At 38.9% G+C, this 25103-nt stretch overlaps 3 protein-coding genes across 4 annotated transcripts; 1 reads left to right on the top strand and 2 right to left on the bottom strand.

Annotated features, from left to right (window-relative positions):
• The first annotated feature begins 3585 nt into the window (after window positions 1–3585).
• Oatp33Eb (Organic anion transporting polypeptide 33Eb) lies at window positions 3586–7797 on the top strand. Of its 2 annotated transcripts, none has more exons than XM_066744773.1 (10): window positions 3586–3744; window positions 4038–4301; window positions 4372–4581; window positions 4669–4927; window positions 5017–5158; window positions 5251–5542; window positions 5646–5835; window positions 5913–6171; window positions 6260–6710; window positions 6812–7797. In XM_066744773.1, exons 2-10 carry the CDS (start codon window positions 4043–4045, stop codon window positions 7789–7791), a joined length of 3042 nt encoding a protein of 1013 aa, XP_066600870.1. In that variant the 5' UTR covers window positions 3586–3744; window positions 4038–4042; the 3' UTR covers window positions 7792–7797. The 2 variants fall into 2 exon arrangements, with proteins under 2 accessions (XP_066600870.1, XP_066600871.1); XM_066744774.1 differs by having other exon boundaries at window positions 4025–4301.
• Window positions 7798–8067: 270 nt separating this feature from the next.
• On the bottom strand, window positions 8068–14380 carry Oatp58Dc (Organic anion transporting polypeptide 58Dc). The gene is made up of 8 exons (XM_066744775.1): window positions 14034–14380; window positions 12961–13562; window positions 12612–12721; window positions 10754–11193; window positions 9833–10508; window positions 8892–9282; window positions 8688–8789; window positions 8068–8616 (listed from the first exon to the last, which is right to left on the bottom strand). The coding sequence occupies exons 2-8, from the start codon at window positions 13289–13291 to the stop codon at window positions 8495–8497; spliced, it is 2172 nt and encodes a 723-aa protein (XP_066600872.1). The 5' UTR covers window positions 13292–13562; window positions 14034–14380; the 3' UTR covers window positions 8068–8494.
• Window positions 14381–18671: 4291 nt separating this feature from the next.
• Oatp33Ea (Organic anion transporting polypeptide 33Ea) lies at window positions 18672–24403 on the bottom strand. The gene is made up of 8 exons (XM_066744733.1): window positions 24251–24403; window positions 22180–22378; window positions 21686–22111; window positions 20909–21153; window positions 20308–20587; window positions 19841–20036; window positions 19170–19780; window positions 18672–19076 (listed from the first exon to the last, which is right to left on the bottom strand). Exons 2-8 carry the CDS (start codon window positions 22358–22360, stop codon window positions 18880–18882), a joined length of 2136 nt encoding a protein of 711 aa, XP_066600830.1. The 5' UTR covers window positions 22361–22378; window positions 24251–24403; the 3' UTR covers window positions 18672–18879.
• Between the last annotated feature and the right edge of the window lie 700 nt (window positions 24404–25103).

Here is a 25103-nt window from a genome sequence, read left to right as displayed (position 1 = left end):
TATATAGCAACTATTGAATTAAAGGTAGAAAAAAATAGCACTTTAATCAGGAGATTTTGGAAAATGTCACGTTACCACTTTGTAGAGTTGGCAGAGGCAGCCAATTAGATGAGGAGAGTTAGATGAGGAGAGTTCAAAGTGGGGAACACTTGGTGAGCTCTCCTGTGTCAAAGGTACGCGAGGTAGGGAGAAAAGGAGAGAAAAAAATAAGAGAGAAGAATATATAGAGATAGAGTTAAGCATAGTCGACGAGGAAGAAAGGTTAGCTATATATATATCTATCTTCTTTCCCCCTGGTTCTTCCCTTTTTGCATTTTCGGTGGAAATAAAACTGTTGTATCTACTAATAAAGGCGGAGTCTTACTCTTAAAAGCGCGTATCGCTCTTCTCCCTCCTTTTGACCTCCTCGCTGCCTCTCCCATTTTCTCCTTCTTTCTTTCTCCGGACGTTCCTTCGTCCTGTGTTAAAATAGGAGGGATTAGTTCCTATGGTAGCGTCGGGGCTTAGGCATTGATGAGGTTTTTAAATGGGTTCTTCTTTGACGATGGTAAGAGTGCGCCAGAGAGACGAATAGGAGGATGAAGGGGACCCAGTGGAGAAAAAGAGATATGTACAGACAGTGCAACAGTAGCTGGCGTAGGTGGTCGAGGGATCGCCGATATTTACCGAGAGATTAAAAAATCGAGGGAAAAATTAAGTGTTACGGGGGCACGCCCTCGTCCGGAACTTAATTCTACGTAATCCTCCGCTAAGATCACCCAGCCGAGAGTCTCCCTCGAATACGCGCGGCTCTACTCCACCCCCCCCCCCCCCGCCCCCTCTCTCTCCCATCACAACTGCTTGCTTGCCCCCAGCTGCCTACTCGATGCCTGCTTGCACTTCTCGTCAACTCGACCCTTCATTTCTCCATTCTATTCTAAATCGACAACATTTTTGCAATTTATCAACTCCGGGGTTTACCTGGAAAACTTTCTTGGATTAGTCTGTAAGAAAATTTTAATAGAAAGTGAAGCCGCGAGTATTTTGTCGTCTAAGCCACAGTACGCTGATGTATAAAAATTAAATTTAATTATATATACGTGAGCGAAGTCAAGTTGACACGTTAATGATAGATATTTTACTTGATAGCTGCTTGCACTTTACATTGATCTGAACTTTCTTCGTTCTGTTCTCGACAATATTTTACGCATTCTCGTACACTGATCAATGTCAGTGTTTTATCCTTCATCAACTCGTGGTGTACTAAGAAGACTTTCTTGGATTAGTTTGGAAGAATATTTTAATAGAAAGTGAAGCTACGACTTTTTTTCCAAGCCACAGCATACTAAAATATAATAATTAACTTTAATTATATACAAAGTCAAGTGCATATGTTGATGATGCAGATCCTACTTAACGCCCGCATGTACTTTCCGTTAATCCGACCTTTCTCCATTCTCTTTTGCACCGACAACATTTTTGCGTTTTCTGCGATATACTGATCAGTGTCAAGATTTTATTCTTCGTCAACTCGTAGTTTATATCAGAAAAGCTTAATTCGTTGGATTAATCTTGAAAGAATTTGAATAACAGGCGAAGCTGCGGGTGTTTTGGTCTAAGCCGCAACACGCTGAAATATAATAATGAAGCTTGATTATATACGAAGCCAAGTCGATATGTTGACGATACAAATATTTGGAGGACGAGCGTCGATGGCAGGGGAACGATGTTATTAGTAAATTAACAGACATCAAAGAAAATGCGGGCGATGGTCACTTACTCCGCTAATGGAAAGCCAGCATCCTGCTGCATTGAGGGAGAGAGGCAAGAAGAACATATGCCATATAACGTGGATTTCATTCGCGGTACGTTCCATCCCTCCGAGAATAAGGCATCCAAAGGCATCTCGCTCGTGCCTGTAGTGACCCTCCTACCCCTTATAGAGCTTACCAAAATGTTTTTCATTCCTTCATAAACTCTGATACTCCCTCCACTATTTTGCTGCCAGCCATACTATATAATATTAATTAAATATTATAATTTAGGATATTTTAAACTGATGTACGACGTATGTTCCTGAAAACTCCAGCGTATTTCTGGCCTTAGAGAGTCATTTTATTGTCAATAGCACAAATATCCTCAGGACACCTTCTAATTCTCCGAGGATATCCACAAGCCCAGTGGACATACCGAGGATGTCCCCTGAACATCGTGTGCTATCAGAGACAGTTCGTTCAGCGCGCTCTTTGATGCCTTCAGTCAATCCCCCCCCCTCCCCCCAAGCTTACTAAAATGCTTTTCATTTCTTAACAAGAATCTCCAATACTCCCTTCTATATACTACATCCTACTGCGCTAAATATTGATAATTAAATATAATAAAGTAGGATTTTTTCCACTGATATACGACGTATGGTCCTGGAAAGTCCAGCGTATATAAGTTTGGCATCGGAGAGTCACCTTATTGGACAGTTGGTACAGGCCGTAACTCGAGGTCTTAAGGGTGATTTTTTCCCCCGTGTCTTGGCCTCGCCGGACTAAATTTCGCGCGTTAAGCCTTCGCCGTAATCCCGCCCTTAATATTCAAAAACGTGATCGCCCTGCCAAGAGGTCGCTGTACGGTCCACGGCAACCCTCCTCAGGCTTTTCATATGCTAATTGGCATTCGTCATTTTCTTATGGCGTCGACTTAAGTGTGCTCAAGCCCGCTAACTCCTTCCTCTCCTCGCTTTAGTTACCCCTTACTCCTCAGCTTCTTTCCCGAAATTGGACTAGCATCCAGATGTCTTGGTAATCTCAAGAAAAATCGACCCTCCTCAGAATTGAGAAATGATCCGCTATTATATACGATCTCGTCCATCAAAAACGTACCTTATAAATACATTTGCCTCACTAGTGATAACGTCCTTGCGTCATATCAGAATAAATGAAAGTTTCTCGAGACTTATATCTAGCTTTTGTTTTTCTGGCATTTGAGTAAGGTGATTTTAAAGGATTTTTATTGTTTACAAATTTTATAATGCTTTTTATTTCCATTCGTTATTTTCGTATAGCATCCACTTAAGACCTCTAACTTCTTACTTTTCTTGTTTGAATTACCCCTTAGTCTCCATTGCTTCTATTTCAAAATTGGACTAATATCCAGATGCCTTGCTAGTCTACAGAAAAATCGAGCCTCTTCAGAATTGCGAAACAATCCTCTATTATATATACGATTTCTCCGCCAAACGTATACCTTATTGTATATACATTTTCCTATTATCAATGATATCATTCTCGATATCAGAATAAACGAAAGTTTCTCGAGATCCAGACTCAATGATTGCTCTTCTAATACCTGAGTAAGGAGATTTTAAATAATTTTTGTTTGTTTAAAAATAATGGTTTTTTACTGACCGGAATAGATTAACGCGTAGCCGACGCTGACGCCTATCGGTGAACTGGCCTCTCGTAAAAGCGTCCGTACCGTAGGTACCGTATCGCCCGTGTGTTACATTTGGCCTTTATCGTGAGATATCTCAACGGCGTATCTATATAGTGAGATAACGCGCGTGCTAGTCGTCCGAAAGCGCCGCACCTTTCAACTCGTCACAGACGTAGTATTTTCTTCCTTTTAAAAACACAGTTTTTTTCAGAAAAAGTCTCAAATTTCCAAAATACAACTACAACATTAGTTTTTCACAAAAAATGGGATCATTCGATGTTCCCAAAATCACTAGTTTTTCATCCTGATAAGTGAATTTTGTCTTAAAAAATATATCCTGGGGTAAGTACTTGTATTCTATACATTTTATTCTTCCTCTGTCTCGAATACTATTCTTTTCACAGTATACAGAATACGATTATTATTCCTACTTGGATTTATAATTTAGAATTAAGAACAAGTGATAATTGCTCGGTAGATGACGTTGATGAAAGTGGACGCTAGAAGATGACTCATATTGAGACATGAATCAGTGTTAAACACGTGTGCCTTCTGCAACAGAAATTCTTGCGAGATACTGTATACATATACATTATAGAATTATTTGAAACTGATCCGTCAGTTGTCAATTTTAGGGAAGATGACAATTCGACTCGAGGAGGTGGTGAGATCGGAGGTGGAGGGTGGACTATCCGGGCCAGCTAATCCTATTCCTGACGAATCGATAGACTGTGGTTGTAAACAGTTCCCATGTCCAAAATTGACTCGGTTCGCGACACGAAGATTTTACGTTATACTCATTTGTTGGATTGGGGTTATACAAGCAGCATCCCTCGTATACTTATTTATGATTGGACCAACGATAGCAAGAAGATTTCAGCTTGATCCGTATTTGATGGGTATATATAGTGACAGCTTCCTGATGATTCAAGACGTTTAATTCTTTTTTAATCGAATTATCGCTTTCAGATTGGATGGTCGCTTCATCCGATGTGGTACCATTTGCATTAGGGCTTTTGGTGGCTTATTGGGGCGACAGAATACACAGGGCCGCTTGGCTAGGCGGTTTGACGCTACTGCAATCGACAGCCTACATCATTTTAATTATTCCACATTTTGACAATAGTTTAAGAGTTATCGAAGAGACTGAAAATGCTACGCATTTATCCTTATACGCAGGTAAGTGCACTTACAATCCTTCACAAATATTATAATATATCTCAATATTCATTTCAACTACCCCTTTTAATCATTTCTATTTTTTAGATGATAGTCCAGAAATATGTTCCGCTCCATCGTCAAAAATTATTATTGAAGACGAGAGTCCTTGTTACGTTTTCTTGGCTGTTTTAATAATGTTTCAAATAATGGTGGCAATGGCTAATATTGCCTATTATTCGTTAGGAATATCCTACTTGGATGATAATACGAAGCTACGTCAGGTACCAGTTTACATTGGTGTTATATTGTCAGTGAAGCTGATGGGAGGTTTCTTTGGTTACGTACTGGCTTGGGGATCTTTGAGGTATTTAGATTTATTTTTATACTAGTATTTATGTAAGGTATTTCTTTATGAAAAATGACTATACATTGTTTTCTATATGATTTATTCAGATTGGACGCAGAAAACTTAAGAACGGTGGAAACATATCAAGAACAAATCGGTGCTTGGTGGTTGGGCCTTCCAATTCTAGCATTTCTTTTATTCATACCTGGAATAATCATTTCATGGTTCCCCAGAAAATTACCCTCTGTGGTATACATTAAATTAAATTATTTCTTACAATATTATATATATATACTCGATCATTCGATTGATTCTAAACAGTTATAATTCATCTGATATAGGTAGTAGAGCAAGCAGCAGCTTCCTTACTAATTCAATCTGGGACACTTACTAGGGAGCTGCGAAGGTTTAACTCGATGAAAGTTGGCAGTCCAGATTTTTGGCCTTCCTTTGCACGACTCATTACGAACAAGATCCTCATCTGCAATATTTTAGCTTCAGTAATATCCATGACTGCCCTTTTGAACTTTGTAGCAAAGGAAAACTTTATACTAGAGTCCAGATTTCACATTCCAAGACCAACAGGAATGCTACTGGGTTTCAATGATCCGTATCCATCAAGAGTAGTGTCTAGTAAGTAATTAATAATTAACAATAAATAATCAATCTTATAAATTAAGAAATATTACAGGAATATAAAAAAATTATTATTATATTCTACTGTTAAATTTTCAAGATGCTCTAAAGCCCGTCGTAATAGGGCTGGTAATAATTATTTCCGGTTTGGTAATCTCCAGAGGAAAACCTCACGCAAGATACATCGCTGGATATAATTCGATAATAGTTGGCGTAGTGGCAGCGATTATCTTCTGCCTGGCGTTTGTCTCGTGCAACATTAGGTCGGTCGTTGGCATGGATAAAGGACTGTAAGTGAGCTCGTAAAGAAGATATCACTGTATCCGTTTAAAGCTTCGATATTCCATTATAACCACTTCCTTTATAGACTCTTCCTGGAGAGAGAATGCAACAAAAACTGTCGTTGTTCGCAAGACGCGGATTTTCGGCCAGTGTGCGACGTTAGCGGAAAATTCACGTTTTACAATCCCTGTTACGCTGGTTGTACAGTGCTGGAATACACCGGAAATGTTAAAAGATACAGCGGCTGCTACTGTGTTCAGGAACTGACAGGGGCAAGGAATTTTATTGCCAATGATGGACCATGTGCCAATAACAATTGTCAACCAGCCTGGCTGACTTTTCAGGTTTAATTTATATAATAATAATAATAATTACTAGCTGCACGTACATTCTATTGAAAATAATATAATTGCAGAGTATTTCAATTTTCAGTTTATGTCCATCTTGGCATACGCTTTAATGGCATCAACATTTGTTGGCGATTTTTTGATCATTTTGAGATCCGTTTATAGGCAAGATAAAGCCTTGAGTATTGGTTTCTGGATGACGTGGCTAGCACTGTGTGTACACATTGCAGGAAAAATTCTATACGATGTGATAGCAAACACAACCTGCGAACACTGGGGCAATGAAAATTCCATTTGCCATTTGTACGACAGTTCGTCATTCGCTAATTATCTTTGTTTCTTGTCTGGTGCTTGGCTCGTCGCGAGCTTCTTTATCAGACTTCTCGTCTGGTACTTTTCTAGAAGCTTACACATTTACATTCAACTAGAGCCTGAAACACAGCAGGTGGGAAGAGAACTCGAAGAATTGATACCACAGAAACCTGCAACGACCGAAGAATCACACAAAAAATCACCCTCGACGTTTGAAAATGAAGGTATTTAAGCTTTTGTATATATATGTTTGTATTTTCCTCTCTTTAAAAATCTATCCATATCTTTTGATTATTTTATCAATATAAAACATTTCCATCTTTAGACGAGAGAAGAGAAGTTGCAGCAGCTGCTGAAGAAAGATCGGTAACTGTAAACGATGTAATAGTTGAAGAAGAGAACGAAAGGGAAGAAGTTGAAAAGCAGACTAGCGAACCGCGTTTAAAGTATGGTCCAGTTGGACCTGGCGATCGTCGCTCGGGAGCCAATCGGTCTATGGGAAGGAAATCTGTAAAACTTGCTGGGAGATCCAAGAGTCTAGCCAATGAAACAGATTACGAACTGGACAGCTCCAGTGATGAGAGCAAAGTATCTGCCAGCCCTAAAGTGGATTACAAACCTCTAGACCTTGACTCGGACCTGGAGAGTGAATCAAGTATCGTAGAAAGTAACTCTAGACAAGGTACGCAAACAGGAAAAGAGTACGATAGAGGGCAGAGCTCGACAAACGATAGAAAGATCCTGAAGAAACGAGAGTTTCCAAATCCTGATGATTACGAGGATCCTAGATTATCGAGGAGAAGTGGCGTAGCTGTGTCGTTAAATCCAGTGTTAAATGAAGATGGTTCCTGGAATACAAATAGCTTCGAATACGCGAAAAAAAGGGAGGAGCAGGAGGAAACAAAACGAGGAGACTTCAACGAAGTAGGGATACCCATTGATCCATATCTGGAAGCAGTCGCTACAGGCGTCATTCCTGCTGACTCGACGCCCGAAAGAGTTGTGCAATCACTGATAGGTAGATACGAAAAGAATTCCAGTCGAGAAGCTGTTGACGCAGACCAAGTGTCCGTAAAGTCTAACGAATCGACAAAATCTAGCATGAAGGGTCGTTTGGAGAACAAAATTGGTATCCCTTTGGTAGCGATGACTTCCAGACCGATCTCTCGTGGACAAGCATCATCTGGATTCGGAAGCCTCGCCGATGTACGTGATAAAACAGAGACGCCACTGGTAGATGCTAGCTCGAGTCCAAAGAATTCGTCCAATAAGGATGGTCGTAAAATGATTTGTACCGATTTGTAAGGACTACTACTGATCATCGAAGATGTATGTTAAAGAGCACTAATTCTACGCAACTTACCGGACCTTAGATGAGATTTATCGTCATACTTTTATGCAAATAACCCTGCATACTGATTTCAACCTGTTACAATCATTGTTCTTGAACTGCGTATTTTTTTTATTTATTTATTACTCGAGTAAACTTTATTGCCTTTCAACAAAAAATAATTGTCTCTTTTTATGTCTATACAGTATATAATTTTTATAATTATATCACACGTCAATAACCTGAACACGCGTTGTTAATTCTAAAGTTTATTGTTTTTAAACATCTTACAATATGCTATCTTTCCAATAAAATCTTGTTAAAATGCATAAGGAATCATTGAGAATGATCCGAGGAGAAAAGCAAGCAAGGATTCGTAGGCATTTGATAGTGCTTGAAAATTCCAGGTTTTTCATAAGAGCGCGGTATAAAATCCATTATATTTCGATTATGCATTCCTTACGCAATATAACAATAAGTTGTATCGGAAGCACGAGCTTTATTTAAATATCTAAGGCAAAGCTTAAGGTACTTGGAAAGTCTTTATTCTTCCGCTGTCTCTTTCTTGGCCTCGTTCTTCAGCAATTGACTATGCTACGAGGTTCTTCTTTGCGAATCGTCGTTCTTCACGTTCCATGAAATGAAATCTTCATTGTCTATATAATAAACGATACGCTCTCAAAGTGTTTCGCAGGGCTCTTCGGCTATATCCTCTAACTCTATTTCCTCGTCAAATATTTTAACATCTTTCACGTAATACCATACTCCAATGTCGAATAAAGTACCGATTGTAACAAAGCCTAAAAATTTATACGTCAGTAGTTTTCATCGATTGTTACTCTTAAGGCTGCACTGTTTCATGTTTACTCACTTGCCGCAGTAAAATTTAACAGATATCGGAGAGTCTCGCCATTGTAGAGCCAACAGTTGCCAGTGCCCGAGCAGGTTTTACCCCAAACAAGGCAAGTTTTATCTGTGAATTATATTAGAATCAATGTTATTGCTAGGTAGACGTATGAAGAATGAAGTTTTTGTTCAGGATATAAAGATGAGAATAATAGGTTAATATAGATACCTAGGATAAAACCGAAAAGAATGGGTGAAGGTATGAAGGCAAAGAGACTCATTATCGTAAGGCCAAAGCCCATGGCCACTGCTTTGTCCTTTTCATCGACGCATCTGACAGATACCAAAAAGTTGGATGCTCTTCCAGTAGCACCACTGAATTTCAAGAGACAAACCACAGCTAAGAAAACATAAAATTGGTTCATGCAATCGACTGGACACGCTCCTGGTACTGCCGTTCCAGTATTTTCCGCTACAACGAACTCTGTAGTCTGTGGTGGCTCGGTCAAGTACGAAACTGTATGACTCGTACTCGTGTGTGGCAATTGCGTCAGCATTCGTTTGAAATTTGGTTTCACGCAGCTGCAGTCCGTATATATTTTGCTGCTGTTCCCATGAATCTGAAATTTCGTTCAAGTTGGATATAGTACACTATGCACAGTACACGTATACAGGGAAAGGTCCGTAACTTAAAACAGCTCAGAGGATAGATGGAAAGAGATGTGTATATGCATAACTATAAAAGGAATATATTAAATTTGCCGATAAGACCTTTTCGAGGCGTTTTACTATTTTAATCCAGAGGGATCTTTTGCAAGGCTTTTATATATTTAATAATAGTTAAAGAAAAATAAACATATTCTAAAGCGTATTGTTGTAACGTTTCAAGTAACGGACTCTATATACAGATTTGTCATTTAATTCGTTCCAGAAAGTGAATATAGAATTTAAATTATCTTCGCAAATACAAAAGATAACAATTTTATGCATACAAGATTTTGGAGTCTAAATGGAAAGTACTTTAAGAAAAGTCTTATAAAAAAATGGCTATCTCTTATATTTGCAAAGGAAAACGAGGCTTTGTGTTGACCCTGCGAGGCAAATTAATCAACACACTATATATGTTTATGCAGAATATAGCAGCTGATAGAAAAAAATAATAGGACAAACCTTCATGCTCCTGCAGCCAGCGTGGCAGGCTGAAATAAAAGTTTGTCCGTGTTCGGAACACACGGGGTTGTAGGTGACGTAATCGCAATAGCAATTCTCGTTGCAAGGTAACATAGTTTTAAGAGCCCCATTTGGTTGAACGGCTGTGTGGCTGTCGTTGGCCGGACAACCGAGGAAAGCGTAGGAAATCATGCCCATGACCGAAATTGCACCCACCATCACGTTCCAAGCAGCCAAATATCTGGCTTTCGGTTTGTACTTGGAGATGATTAAACCTGACAGCAATATGCCGAAGGCACTGAATACCAAGCCAACCGTACCGGTGATTAAAGACGATACGGATGCTGATTGCTTGTACTGAGTCTCTATGTACTTTGGCATAAAAATCCAATAGGGCATGTAGCCCATGAAATAAAAGACAGTGGCCAAATTGTTGCACATCAATGTTGAGTTGGTAAGCAATCGTTTGAACGTTCTCATCATGTCTGAAACGGAGGCAGGTAACTCTGGCTCCTGATCTGCTTTGAAACTCGACGAGGACTTATTGCGCTCCAACGCCAACACCTTTCGGGCAGCTGCTCTCGGCAGAGTTTTCGGGAATAGGGCGATCACACTTGCGAAGAGGAACAGCAAAAATGCCAGAATTATCCAACCCATCCACCATGCTCCGAGCCATCTGCGAGCATTCAAATTTTACCTTTGAAGTAATTCCAATTTTTTTATAGTGCCCTGCCCTACATCGATTTTGATGTAAAATATGTATGACTACAGTCTGTTAACTAATAGGATCGTTATGTTTTTAATTTTGAGAGCAGAACCGATGCAATTCAGTTTACACCGCGAATATTGAGTTTTACTTTTGAAACAGTTCAATTTTCATGAGATCTATAATATATAGATGTAGAATCTTTCTGATAATACCTTGGATCCTGAGTAGTGATGGTCGGTGTTAAAGTAGGACTGATATAGAATTTAAGGGCGAAAGATGCGAGCCCATAACCGATGGCAGGACCGAGCATTCTTAAGAAATAGGAAAAACTAATGAGGGCGGGTGTCTTTGATTTTTGAATATTGTCGTCCATGTATGAGACACCCAAAGTGTAGTAGAGGGATCCGCCAACCCCAGACACCAGTTGGGCGATGAATAGTATCACTTGGGGTGCAAAGTTATCGTCGGCGTCCTCGCATTCTTTACCCCGACTATCCTTGCCTAGACAGAGGAACTTTCGATGTTTATCGGGTATTATACTGGAATTCTCTATTCGAGGCTTAGCTCCGAACTCCTTAGTCAGCGAGAGGGCGTCCTCCCCAGGTCCATACAGGAAATGAGGTAACATAGTCAAGCAACAGAAAAGAACCACCTGTGAAACGATTTATCCATTATAGTATACACAGTTTTTATTTTATTATATGTAATATATTACTACACTATTTTGCCTACTCTAAATAATCCACTTTTGTATAATTTCTTTCGTTAAAAAAAGAAGAAAAAATATCAATATAGAATATGAAGCTTATCAAACCGGAAATGGAGTAACATAGTCATGCAAAGAAGAGAATAGGGCTACCATCATACCTTATAATAAAGTACTTTTCATTATTTAAAGAACAGGTGTACTTTTTACTTTATGAATACAAGTACGTAAGAATAATTAATTTAATGTTAATTGGGATAGGATATAGCAAAAACTTCGTTTATTCACGGAATACTTTATGTTTCTTCCTCTAAATCATCATATTTAGTTTATTTAACTTTTCCAAAGTTGGCAACCCATGAAAAGAATTTCCTGCGCAACGATTTATCGATATTATTCTTCAGTTTGCATTTTATTACGTACAATATACCACTGCCCTATCTACCATATAGCTTATTAATCCACTTTCAAAGCATTCTTGTTTGTTAAAATAAAGAAGGAAAAAATCAACGTAAAAAAAACATTGAAAGACAGGCGGTAAATCGAGTCGATGTCAACACTGATCTTTCGAAATCTTAGCACTCCGCATCAAGAAGGCTTTGTACTCATATTTACCGTTACGCTATCTCAACGATTGCCCTGACAATAATTTACCATGCATTCAGACATGTTACATGCGCTAACTCTGTTATAAATAGCTTAGCAATCGAGGCTGGAACATAGAAACTAGGAAGCGAAGCTGTAAACTTTTTTCTCGAATCAATTATGACACAGTGATTATTACACTTTAAAATGAATAGGGAATTTTAAATGTAAGATACTTTGCCAAAAAGCCAACTGAATTTCCATAAACTTGTTTCTAATTTATCTCACAGGTAAACATTATATTACTCCACTTTATCCTACTTTTTTCATTACAGGGTTTTGTAATCAAAGTATTTTAATAGGGACGTCAAATAGGATGTTTCAGGCGTAGTTAAAAAATGATGAATATATATATATATATATATGTATGTGGGTGTGTATGTATATTATATACATATATAAATATATATATATATATGTATAGCGAATGTGACACAAGCGCCTTTTCACTGTCAGATGAATGGAGTATTTAGTTAGATATACGGTGGCGAGAGTACGGTGACGGTGGTAAGAGGCGTGAATGAGCGTAGCTACGATTTCAACGCTTCCTAATTTAATCAAGAACCGACAAATCGGTGAGCCACGACTACTGCAAATGCGAGCTTCGGGACACCTACTTCATCTACAATTCTTTTTTTTTCTTCGTCAGAAAAGAAAAAATCTAGGGGAAAAATTACCTTATAGGATAAAAGAAAGAAAAATCACGTTTATTCACTCACTGTGTAAATACCAAATGCCATCCATCGTGGCCTGTGACCTCTGCCCGCGTAATAAGACAGAACCACCGAGACGAATAGCTGTGATATGTCATTACCCACGCTGATAAGTCCTGTGTAAATGCACAAATAAATATTCAAATTTACACTAGAATCCTGTTTAAATGAGTTATTTTTAAATTTGAAAAGGATTGACTTTGGCTGTTCTATCATTTCTAGAAATGTACCAGTAGTCTTCTGTATAACTACGTAAATAAAACCCAAATTCATGGTAGAATCCACTGTGAATTAGTTATTTGAAAATTTGAAAAGATTTAAAATTACAACCATTTGATCATTTCTAGAAACGTACCAGTAGTTTTAGAGGGTATCTTGAATCTCTTCTCGATCGTCGTGATGGTTCCATTGAAATATGCATAACTGGCAGAGAAAATGCATCCCAAGACACCGTAGAGGAAAACGTAAGCTTTTTTGTTAGCGAATCTCTGAAGGTTTGGTCCTCGTATACACCAGATCCCGCATGATGTTTCGTCCGTGATTGGCAATTCTTTGAAAACATCCTCGAGACCTCTTGTAGGGGTTGTGGGAGTTGTCGGTGTGGTGGGCGGCGTTGAAGGTACTTTCAGAAGCTTCAGGCTCTCAGGCCCATTCTTCTCGTGATTCGAGTTGTTCGAATTCTTCATGCTAAATCAGCAGCCACGTGGCGAACTGATGAATACACCTCAATGCTGACTCGAGACACGTTTCCGAACTGATTCCTTTTGCCTCGCGGATCTTGGCATCGCTTTCTCCGGTCCTCCTTTATTCCCGCGACACCCTCCACGATTGCTCGACGATCGCAAGGCCGCCTTTTACGTCCTCGCCACTATAGCTCACCGCTCGGTCCTCTTCTTGCACGATCACCTGTTGTCCATTATCACCCCGATTCACCCCTAACAGCGAATAGCCGCTTCCCTGCATGCGAACAATTCCCAAAATACATCTTATATTTATGTACAACGTTGAATTCTCTTATCTATAAAATTCTAATACTATCATCATTATATACGTATGAATTAATATTCTAATTACTATATAATTTCAAGCAAACAATTTCCACAATATATCTATACACATTATCCACTCTCTAATCAATAAATTCCATACAGCGTTATACCAATGCGTGTGAATGAACTTAATATATATAATTAATGTGTAATTGCAAATACAAGATTATATAGAATATACCTGAAAATTATGTCTATCAACAGGAGAGAATTGACAGTCTCCAGACAAGTATATTAAAAGCAAACAGTGAGATAATTGTGTACAGGTGATATCGATGAATCGCGATATTAAAAAATCGATATCTTGGAATTATGAAAGTTTAATCAGTCAACGCTCACTGGAAGTAGCCGTATAGAGGCTACCGTATGTGTGGCTTACCTGTACGAAGAGACGATGAGAAGAGGGATCCAGCAGTGGTTGTTTGTTTTTTGCTTTGGATAGCGAGGGTTATAGGAAAGGGATCCCTCTTCGGTAGCTGCAGAGTACAGACGAGTTAAAGATCCTCTCGGTCGGTGGCTTTAGATTTCCGGACAAACAATAAATTTGCGTCCGACAACGGCTGATACTCTTTGCTGACTGACGTGCCGTTTCGGTGTGAGTGACTGCTGTCTTGTGTGTGGTGGTAAGTTCACTAGGAATCCCCCCCACTTTTGCACCCTCAGGACCCCGGAGACTGTTTCGCGAGACGATTTCACGCGATATACCTATGCGTCTCGATCCGTTGTCCGTTATCAACTCGTACGTAGCTCTGGAACTATCTCGCTCCCACTCTTTCTTCATCCATCCAGTCCTCTCCGTTCCTGCTGCTACATATTGCTTAGACGCATCATCTGTCTTATACGTTGGAGGAGTTGCATATAGATCTCTCACTCTCTCTCTCTCTCTCTCTCTCTCTCTCTTGAATAAACTGGCCTCTACCATCCATAGTCCTCAGTCCACGCCACTTGCGAAACCCACTCACCACGATTTTCACTCGAAAATCATTTCAGACCAAAACACTCTATTTCTGACTATATTTAGGAAAAATTATCATTGTTACGCAAGTATATGTGTATAGCAAATAAAAATCAGAACTCACAAAGATATTAATGATAAGTTTGATTCCAATGAACGAGCATCTTTCAGATTAACTCGAGTTTCTATCTCGTCTTCCATCTGCACAGTGTTTCGTCCAGCTAGAAAATTATAAGCTACAAAAAAGTACATTTTAATTGGCTTAACGACAGATCGGATACTTTTTTCGCGTCGCGCTGACGAAGGAGCGACGATAAACGTATTATCACGAAGCAATGGCTGTACGAATAAAGGAGGAAAAGTTCCACCGGACAAATATTGAATTTGCGAATAGCGCAAACGTGACGAAAGGAGGAAATGCTCGAATCGCCTGTTATTCTCTGGATTTTAGTCGGATGGTTGTATAAATAATATAAATTGCGGGGAGTAAAGGATGATGATCGATGATCCAGGAAGTTTAGCTGGTGGATATGGATATATGAAACTGGTGCACGACTTAGGTGGGCATGGTGTGCACACGCCTTAGAGCTCGCTTCTGCTTCTAGTCGCAGCCTCCGCGTGCCGGGCTTCACATTGTGAACCCATCATGATTTAATAGATTCTACGTGATGTATGCACACATGCATGCTCACATACTCGCATATAAGCTCTTCTCATCCATCCAACGTATTGCTAATAGCAGCACACACTAATAAATGTGGCTATGCCGCTAATAACTGCTGGTACCAGTTAATTGCCACAATTTCATCTTGGCCAGATGGACCACGGTCTACGCCCCCCCCCTCCCCTCCCCTTCCCTCCCCATTCCTCCTCTTTGCCATCACTTTGCCCTGCTTCTTACGACAATCCTCCCTTGTCCTTAACCTCAATATACCTTTTTTTCCCAATTCCCACTCTTACAACAAACAAACATTTGCTCGACTTCACAACTACTCGCTTATACACGATCTTGATAAGACGAGATCAGACTGGAAAGTTACGCAGATATTGATATAAACCTCCTGTTTCATGATTCTATAACAAACCTTTCCTTAAAATCATCTCAAATATGTATTTGAATGACATTCGGTTTTATTGGCGTTGCGTACTGCTTGATCCAGGGATCTCGCGTATTTAAATATACGTTTCGGTGTGCAGTTCTCGAGGGGAGTGTCAGTTTTGCACACGTATGCGCGTATTATCGTGCAAATATGTAACAAGCGCATATCGTCCAAATCGAAGAACGAATAACAGCATAATTGTGTATAAAGTGCGATTAAAAAGATTTGCAATGACGATCGCTTTTGGTAGTCGTATATATTAATATATATTAAAATATTGCGTTAAATTGGTGAAATAGTAGTTTTTGAAACCCATGGGATGATATGCAAGAAATCGTGCTTCCTGATGTTAACTCGTAAGCACACGCTTCAAGCGTGAAATTTATATGCGAGATAAGAAAATGATAAAAGCGCGCAACGAATTTTAGGCCCTCCCTGTACCAAATAATATTCTAGCGTAATCCGAGTATAAAATGTGCACGAGGAAGAAAACGAGTTTAATTATTTTTATTAGATATTTTAATCAAAGAATAATTGCTTTCGATCGAACAAATAATTGAGAAGCGAGGTAGGATAAATAAACATTATTTCCAGTGGAGAAAAAATGGTTATATAAATATATCAATGAAACGGAGTCCTCTGTTTATTGCCAGCGTTGAGCCTCGAAATTGTCCGGGGGTGAACGTTCGATCGATTGTACATAAACATAATAAAATAAATGTAGCATATATAATACAGCGCCGATCATTCGATTGCTTAATACCTGCTGCACACACACTCGCGTCACAGGCGCCGCGTGACACAGACCATTGGCTGATGCGAGAACAACTAGGTGTCTGCGTCTCTGAAAAAATTGCAAAAATCCAGATTGATTTACAAAACTACCGACCCGTGCCATTGTTTGCTCTGTTTCAGCGCGTAGACGTTCTATATTGACAAAACATCTACGAACCATGCCACCTCGATTCACCGATTTAACTGAACATTTCTACTACAGCAAAATCCCACTACATAAGCAAACAATCATAAATGATAATTAAGTTTTGAAATATTTCAGTATTTATCTTACGTATATGTATATATAATACGAAAAGAGGAAAACTGTTCGTCAGATTTTCCAATCGTATAAGGGAGTTGGGCCAGGCCGGATGTTCTGCTCTTCCACGAAAGAAATATTTCAGAGGAGAACGCACGAAAGAATTTGCCTGCGATAAATGATTTTCTTTTCTCTCTTTTTTCTACTCTTTTTCGAGTCTATCACAGCGATCTCTCTTAAATAAAGCCAAGATACAATAGTATACAGAAAGCTTAGCAAAGGTTATATTTCATAAACTTTCCAATATTTTCCATCGTTCCTCGATATTGTTTTCGTCGTAATATTTGATTTCGTCGATTGAATTGAATCAATATACGCGAGCGCCTTGACAAATAGTACTGCACCGATACGATTTTATTGTTTCATTGATAATAACGAGTTACTTGTATTTATTCAACAGGGACGCATTCAGCTACACACAAGATTATTAACAAAATTTGTCAATCGTACGGAACGAACCAGCCTACTTGCGCCAGTAAATTACGCAGCACTCTCGCGGAATGGTAGCAACAAGGCCGAACGAGCTGGATTAGAATCATTATTATTACGTATGGCTAATACCTAATCGTCACTTTTCCCAAGGACACGTGATTTTTGAACCGCTCCACTTTACTTCGTACAGCGTGAAACACTGAAAGCATCCAAACTCGGTTTCTCCTCCAGTTTGGGAAGTATCCTGGAAAAATCCAGGACCAGTAACGTGGGGAAATAATTATAAGCGTATGTGTGGTAGTACTATATATATAATGCAGAATGTATAAAACTGTGTTTAATCGTCAGTAAAACAGGTAGAGGGTTCTGACTTATTCACGAGTGGGACAGAAATAAACAAGTTGAAACGAGAGATCAGAGTCTAGATCAGACTGTACATCGGCTTACTAGAAGACGTTGATGAGGCCTGTATGAAAGATGGGTCAGGGTCATGCACAATGCACCGCGTACACACGAAGACAAAATTTCATGCCTCCCGGCAATGCCCCTCGAGTTTCTCGTGAGAAAAAACTGGCGAATAAAGTGGACAGATTAAAGTAGACAAAAATATTGAGAATACTTTTGTAAAATTTCTCTCTCGGTGCATTGAAATTAATTTACCGTAGAGCAGAAATTATTTTTCGTTATTTACCAGCACGTAAAGGGTTAATCCTTCGACGATGCCAAAGCGCATCATCCGCAGCAGCATGCGGAAGGATGCGCGATCAATAGAGACCTCCTGACGTCACAGGAACGTCGCGGAATTCATTACGCGGGGCAAGCTCCTGCAAGCGGCCCGGGCTTAAAAATTAAAAGGCTCTCAAACAAAAACTCCCTTTTTACTTCGGGTTTGCAGATGTAATCCTCTCTTCTTCCAGCGGTCCGCGTCGTTGCAGCAACCCCAGAATTCGGCATCAGGAGCTTCGACGCAAACCCTAAGACCTTCCCCCACCATCTCCTCTCTCTCTCTCTCTCTCTCGTTTCCATTGGATCCTCTCCTCTCACCACCCTTCGCTTCTCGATGCGCCCTTTTTGCGCACTTTTTATTCGGTCAAGTCGAACCCTTTCAAATACAGTTTCGTCTCCCCAAGCATAACACCCTGTTTGCGGGGGATTTAACGGAAAGGAGGGGAAGGCAGGGAGACATTTTTCGGGAAAGCAGTGTACATCTTCTCGAAGACGATGAGAGATTCTCCGATAAAGAATTATGCGAATTATATACGAAAGAATTTTTCCAACGTGCCACTGTATATATTATACTATATGCATAATTAATCTCATCGTTGATCTTCCTACCTTAAATTTAATCATCCTTTGACATCCGATAGTTTCGAGGTGAAAGTTAAGAAAAAGTATTCTTATTAAAAAAAAAGAACTTTAAAATTTTATTAACAATAAAAATATGTATAGAAATCCAACAAATAGTATAAACGATATATACGCTATTATAATTAATAATGCCTTATATTGTTTCGCAACGAGAAATGTATAATAGTGAAACGCTCCAATTTTTCAGGTACCAATTGAATTTCTCTTATAATCTCAACTTGCCCTTTTAACCCCCGAGTCTCCCAGAACCCTCCTCTGGCCAGCGCAACGTCGACTATAAATTACTGTTTTCTATCCTATGCTGTATATTTCCATTCGCTTCCTTTCTTTCCTCCTTGCAATTTTTATTCCCTGCTGAATCGTCGTCTTTCACGAATTCGCGACGCTTATCCTCCAAGTCACCGTACAAATCGACGTCCTTTCCGAGGTAACATACAGCCATGTCGAATAGAACCCCTATCAAGGTAAAGCCTGTAAAAAAACAGCAAGATTTTTATCTGGTAAAATAGAATCCATATAAATAATCATCAGGAGAATGATGAATTTTGCAAATTTTGGACTAACCTACTGCAGAAATATTGACGAAGAACCTGAAGTTATCCCTGTGGTAGAACCAGCAGTTTCCTCTGGTACCGCAAGAATTATCCCATATGAGACAAGTGGAGTCTATGATGGCCCCGTAAATAATGGGACCTGGTATCAGAGCGAACAGAGAAACTATCATCAAAGTAACGCCCAGTGCGAGACTCTTATCCCTTTTCTCGACGCTTCTATAATTAACTAAAATATTTCCGATTTTCCCCGAGCAGCCCAGCATTTGAATGACACTGCTCAGTATGGCGAAGTAGATGTACGATACCTGACAGTCGGGCATGCAGGGACCTGCTTTCACTTTGTTGTAATAATGAGAGATAGGCTGAGAGTTTGATATGTACAAATGTTGATCCCCCTGCAAGGAGAATTTGAGGGTCTCTTCAGGATCTATCTTCTCGATAGCTTCTACAGTGTCGTATGGAAGACACGTGCAGTTTCCATACTCCTTGTCACTTATCGACGTGTGACATCCTGCGTGGCAAGCGGAATAAAATGTAGTCATGGATGGCTCGTGGCACACAGGGGAATATTTTACATTGTCGCAGTTGCAAGCAATATTGCAGCTCGATGTGAAATTCAACCTGGAAGAAATAATCGTTAAAAGAATTATTCGACCTTTCACCCACCACTAAAATACTTACTCCATTTCTTCAAGATTCAGACCTTCCATCTTAGCATGCTCACAGCCTAAAAATATATAAGTAATCTGACCAAGTACAAAAATGAGGCCGACTATCACATTCCAAGCGAGCAACGGTCTGGGACTAGGCTTAAATTTGCTAATAACGTATCCAGAAGACAAAAATCCTATGACCATACCAATTAATGATACTGGACCTGAAATAAGAATGTGCCTATTTAGCTTCTTTGTAGTATTTAGTTTTGTAAATTAAATTTATTTTTTTTCTTCTGTATAAGGATAAAAGTGAGAAAAGGTGAGTGATAATAGTCAGAAATGATTATTGTGCTCTCTGTCGATATCAGTAATTGATCATTGTTATTTTTACATCAGTTTTATCTTCTTTTGCGTAACAGTGACCAGCATTATTTTCCACAGAGTTTTTAGCAACAAATATCTTATAGGAAGATTGATAAAGCAGAGATATACCTGCAATGACAATGCCACCGGCGGCAGAAGTGCCATACTGAACTTCGAGATATTTTGCTATGAATGTAAAGTAAGCGGAGGCTCCCAGCACGTAAAATACTCCACTAAGATTGTTACACGTTAAAAGCCAATTGGTTAATATTCGTTTCATAGCTATTGGAAATTCTCTTAGGGTTGGCACATATTTTTCCTCGATAACGGACGGGCTTCTTTCCACTGTAGTATTTCCTTGTTTTTCGTTACGTTCAAAGTCCAGCTTCAGAGGTATCTCACCGTCAAACTAAAACAAAATAAGCGAATTAAAAGATAATGACGAACGGAAAAAAACATATTTAAATCAAATAAATCTTGCCTTTAATATACACACAATAAAGTGTTTTGTTTGGTTTTAACAAATATTTCATCGCGTGTCAAATCAAAATTAATCTACTACTGAATTTCATTCAAGACATTTAATCGAGAATATATTCAAAGCAAGATTTATTTAAATCAAAGAATTATTTTATCCATGTGATATGGACGAATTTTAAAGATAATCACGCATGATCCAATTAAAGAAACCCAGTAAATTTGTTTATTATTCATGCACTTCGATAATAACCTTTTTAGGTCGAGCTTCCGAGATTTTCGTCGGTGGCAAGTCTCGAGGGAAAAGTGCCATTAGAACGGCGAACATGCCCATTGTAATGCCAAGAATTATCCAGCCCAACCACCATGCTCCGAGCCATCGTGGGTCATTCTTGTTGATGACAGGATGCAGACTAGGATCTATGTACAAGCTTAAACAACCGTATCCCATCAAGAAACCCATGGCTGGTCCAATAGTTCGCAAGGCAAAAGTCAGACCTACGTTGAAAATAGCAAGATACGAAATATTAAACAAAACTCAAAACAATCCTATATGAAATAAATATTACAGAAAATTAACTAATCTAAAAACCAAACAGTGAATAGAAATAACAAGAAAACTCCAAAGGCATGTTAGATTTTAAATGTATAAAGTAAACAAAAAGCGAAAGATGATAAATCGTTAAATATTGATCGAACGTTCATAGAGCCTAGGAGCAGACAGACGGAGACAGAAATCCTTATCAGTGTCTGGTTTATTTATGTACGAGTATTTTTAAGAAACATCGAAACCCTATCGGGTAATCAATCCATTATCTCCACACTTTGACAGTATACGAGTATCAATCATTGACTTCGTCCAAACTGGCTTAATCGTTTGATTCTGAGAAATTCCAAGGAATCAAGAGTGATAAGGAAGTGTCATGATTCTCGCAGTGTCATTATGCCATAAAATTGTAGGAGAACAATAAACACATATATATGTATACTAGCAATTATATAATATATTGCGCATGACTGCAGCTTTTACCTAAGAGCATAGGAGTATTCTTTTTCTTCGTGTTGTCGTCGAGGTAAGTCTGGCCCAGACTGTAATAGAGGGTTGTTCCGATCCCAAGGACGAATTGCGATACGAAGACTAGAAGTCGTGGCAGAAGGCTAACGTCGAGCATTGCATTTTGGTTGCAACGATCGGCGACCTCGTTGCGGGGGCAGAGAATGATATCAGCTGGTACCGTTGAGGTGTTTAGAAAAGCTTGGTCGAGGTGCTCCTTGGTCAAGGCCATTGCATCGCTGCCAGGACCATAGAGCAAGTGTGGCAGGGAAAATATCAGACACGAAACGGCGCTCAGTCCTACGCCCACCGCGATCCATCGAGGCCTGTTACCGGATCCTCCGTAATATATTAATATCAGCGACAAAATTTCAGAAATCTCATTACCGGATAGGATCAACCCTGAAATATATTTATAAGTAATTAATTGAGAGTATTAAATGGGAGTTTTTAATTTTATGTTGAATTACCCGTAGTTCGACTTGGTATCTTAAATCTTTTCTCTAAAGTGGTCAGTGTAACAATTATATAAATAAATGCCATTGCCTGCACGGTACCCAAAAGGCCATAGACTGCGATAAAACTTTTGGCAGTTGCCCGATTACGCAGCCATTGGGGGTAGATCCCGCAAATTCCGCAGTTGGTACTCATCCTTCCAGTTATTCCAAACTAAAACGAATCAGCTTTTATTTCATTAGTCCGACGCATGTTCGTCGAGTCACAATAAAGAACTGTAAATCTCATATGTATACAGAAGGTTTGGATATACGAGCGGAAGTCACGTTACAATATTGTTTTTGGTAGATCGTTCTTCCGTATAGTTACAGTATATGCAGAGAGGTGTATATAATGTGTACCAAAAGTCTGGATTGCTCCAAATAAAATGTTTTTTCTACAATTATTTTCATATAATAATAATATTTACAGTGTTCTGGAAAACTTTTGCGAGATAATAAGAAAAGACAGTGTGCGATTTGTAAGATATCGTTTCGAGTTAAAAATCAATGCGACCTTGGCGTGACCTTTTCAAAGCAATTCAAGGTTCAATCGATAAGTCCTGGTGCTGCATTTTGCTAAGAATTTGAAGGTTTTCTTTAAAAAAAATTATTGTTCTTGAAAATTCTTTATTTCGAATTAAGTTTTGTGACTGTCCAGGTGGTGCAGACTTTTAGGACACACTGTGTACAATTTAATCTTGATTCAACGTCGTTCAAGCTAAAGGATTGAACTATTTATACTTAGAGAATCTCCGAATGCTATTCTCGAATCGTTTTTATTAAGACGCGTTAAGTGATAAAGGAAAGACTACCTTGTACCTTGTTAGTCCCTAGATATATTCTTTTTGTGCAAAAACGAGCAATTATAGCCTCTCTTTAACACTTTTGGCTCGTTTCTCACGATAGTGTTAGCACATTCACCGATATTCATCCAAAAAGGTACGAGTTAAATCATGTAGAACATACACGTGAAGAAACATTATCCAATATTAATTAGAAAGAGATACAAGGTAATGAAACGAAGGAATCATTTGGTACTAAGTAAATATCTGTGTGAAAATAGTGAATATTAATTATGTTAATCATAATGTATTCGAATAAAAACATTTAAGAAGGTAGTGATCGCGTTTCAAGGAATTAAAGAATAAATGAAGTATTTAAAAATGACAAAAAAATTCTTGATGATAGCTTATCAATTTTCTCCATGTAATTACAGTTTAGACATTGACACAAAAATTTCATTATAGTTCTTTTTGATTTCGCTAATCTGTACATGCAACTATACAATGCGGATATGAACGATTTGAGACAGTCATTTTTTTTAATTAACTAATCTGCTGGAACATTGACTCGAGTATAGAGTAATGAAGAAAACAATAAGGAAATTAAATGAAAGTGACAGCCTGTCAATATATATATATATATAGAGTGAATTTCTACGAGGACAAAACCAACATCGAAGTCTTCCTATCGCGTAAGTCGATCATGGGAGATTATAAAACGATGATAAATACCGAGATATATTAATTACTGTTTTATTAAACGGTCTCACACACACACACACACACAGCAAAAATAATCAAATTCCTAGTTGAAGGCACGGAATAATTTGGACCCATTTAAAGAAACACGAGCGATAAGCGAGAACAATGCCTTTATTGAGAGGATTAACAAGGGCTATATAATGTACCAACCGAGAAAGGAATTCTAAATTTAACTCTAAAATAGAAGACTAGAAAAAGCACCAACACGTTTGTACGCAATTTTAATTTAATTTTAAAGTGTCCCGCGTTTAAAAATGAATGCTAATAGCCGTAATTATGCTATTGAAAGTATCGGTGTGATTGTATAAGAGGCGTAGTAGTTCAATTCACCAAAGGAATTAGAATTTTTATTACATATTGTCGTAAATGAATTGGATGAATGAAAACTTCCTTGTGATGGAATTAATTGAAAATACACGAAGATGTAAAGTTGTAAATGCGTTGATATTCGAGCTGGGATAGTGCATGAAATGGTAATTTACGTTACGTAGGAGTCTCACCTTGACCTTTAGTCACGCGTATCTATACATGAACTCGGGAAGGACTGAGAGGTCACGACTCCTGGAGGATCTCGAGTTCCGAGCCTTCCTCCTCTCTGTCACGTGACAAGACACCCTTGGTTACCCGTTAGACCAAAAGTCACCGCGCGTCCCGAGCGCTCAGCTTTAACCGAATAATTGCGGGATAACTGAGGATTCTCATGTATCAATGGTAAATGCCCCCCTCCATCTTTTTTCTCCATCAAATCGAATGATAAGAGATACGTCATGCAAAGGACGCGATCAATCAAGTACCGGTGCTGACATCTTATCGACGGCCAGCATGCTACGAAGCATGGTAGCCTCACCGTGGCGGCTCTCCACGTTCGCAAGGTACTGGCTCCGCCAACAGGGGTCTAGTCTAGTACGTGCTGTGTGCACACTCGATGCTGCGACTCGCTGGACAAAGGAGATTCACTATGATTTACCCACTTGAAAAACACAGGCTAAAAATTTCATCAATATCGACCTGCTGGAATTCCCTTGGATGGTATCCGGTGTGCCAGTAAACTGATTTCGTTATTGTGGTTCAAAATTTATTCAATGCTATAGAAGCAGAGATTTGGAAGATTTGAGAGCTATAGTAATTCGAGGAAAAGGAGCAACTCGGTGCAAAACAGTTTGAATTAATTTTGAGGTAACACTGAGTTTTCCTTTCGAATGTCTTCGGTCGTTCCTAACACGACGATATATCTATAATTGTATATAGAAGGCCATTAGAATTATCTTTAGGAAAAAGAACCAACGAATCTGGAATCTCAATCATAAATCGAGATTTCGAAAGGAAAAAGTATAATTGATTCAACACTTTCTT

The sequence above is a fragment of the Prorops nasuta genome, unplaced genomic scaffold (genome assembly GCF_024137725.1).
Source record: "Prorops nasuta isolate Cenicafe-Biocafe unplaced genomic scaffold, Cenicafe_Pnas_1.2 PNAS00050, whole genome shotgun sequence".
Lineage (NCBI taxonomy): Eukaryota > Metazoa > Arthropoda > Insecta > Hymenoptera > Bethylidae > Prorops > Prorops nasuta.
This window is presented reverse-complemented; position numbering and strand designations above follow the sequence as displayed.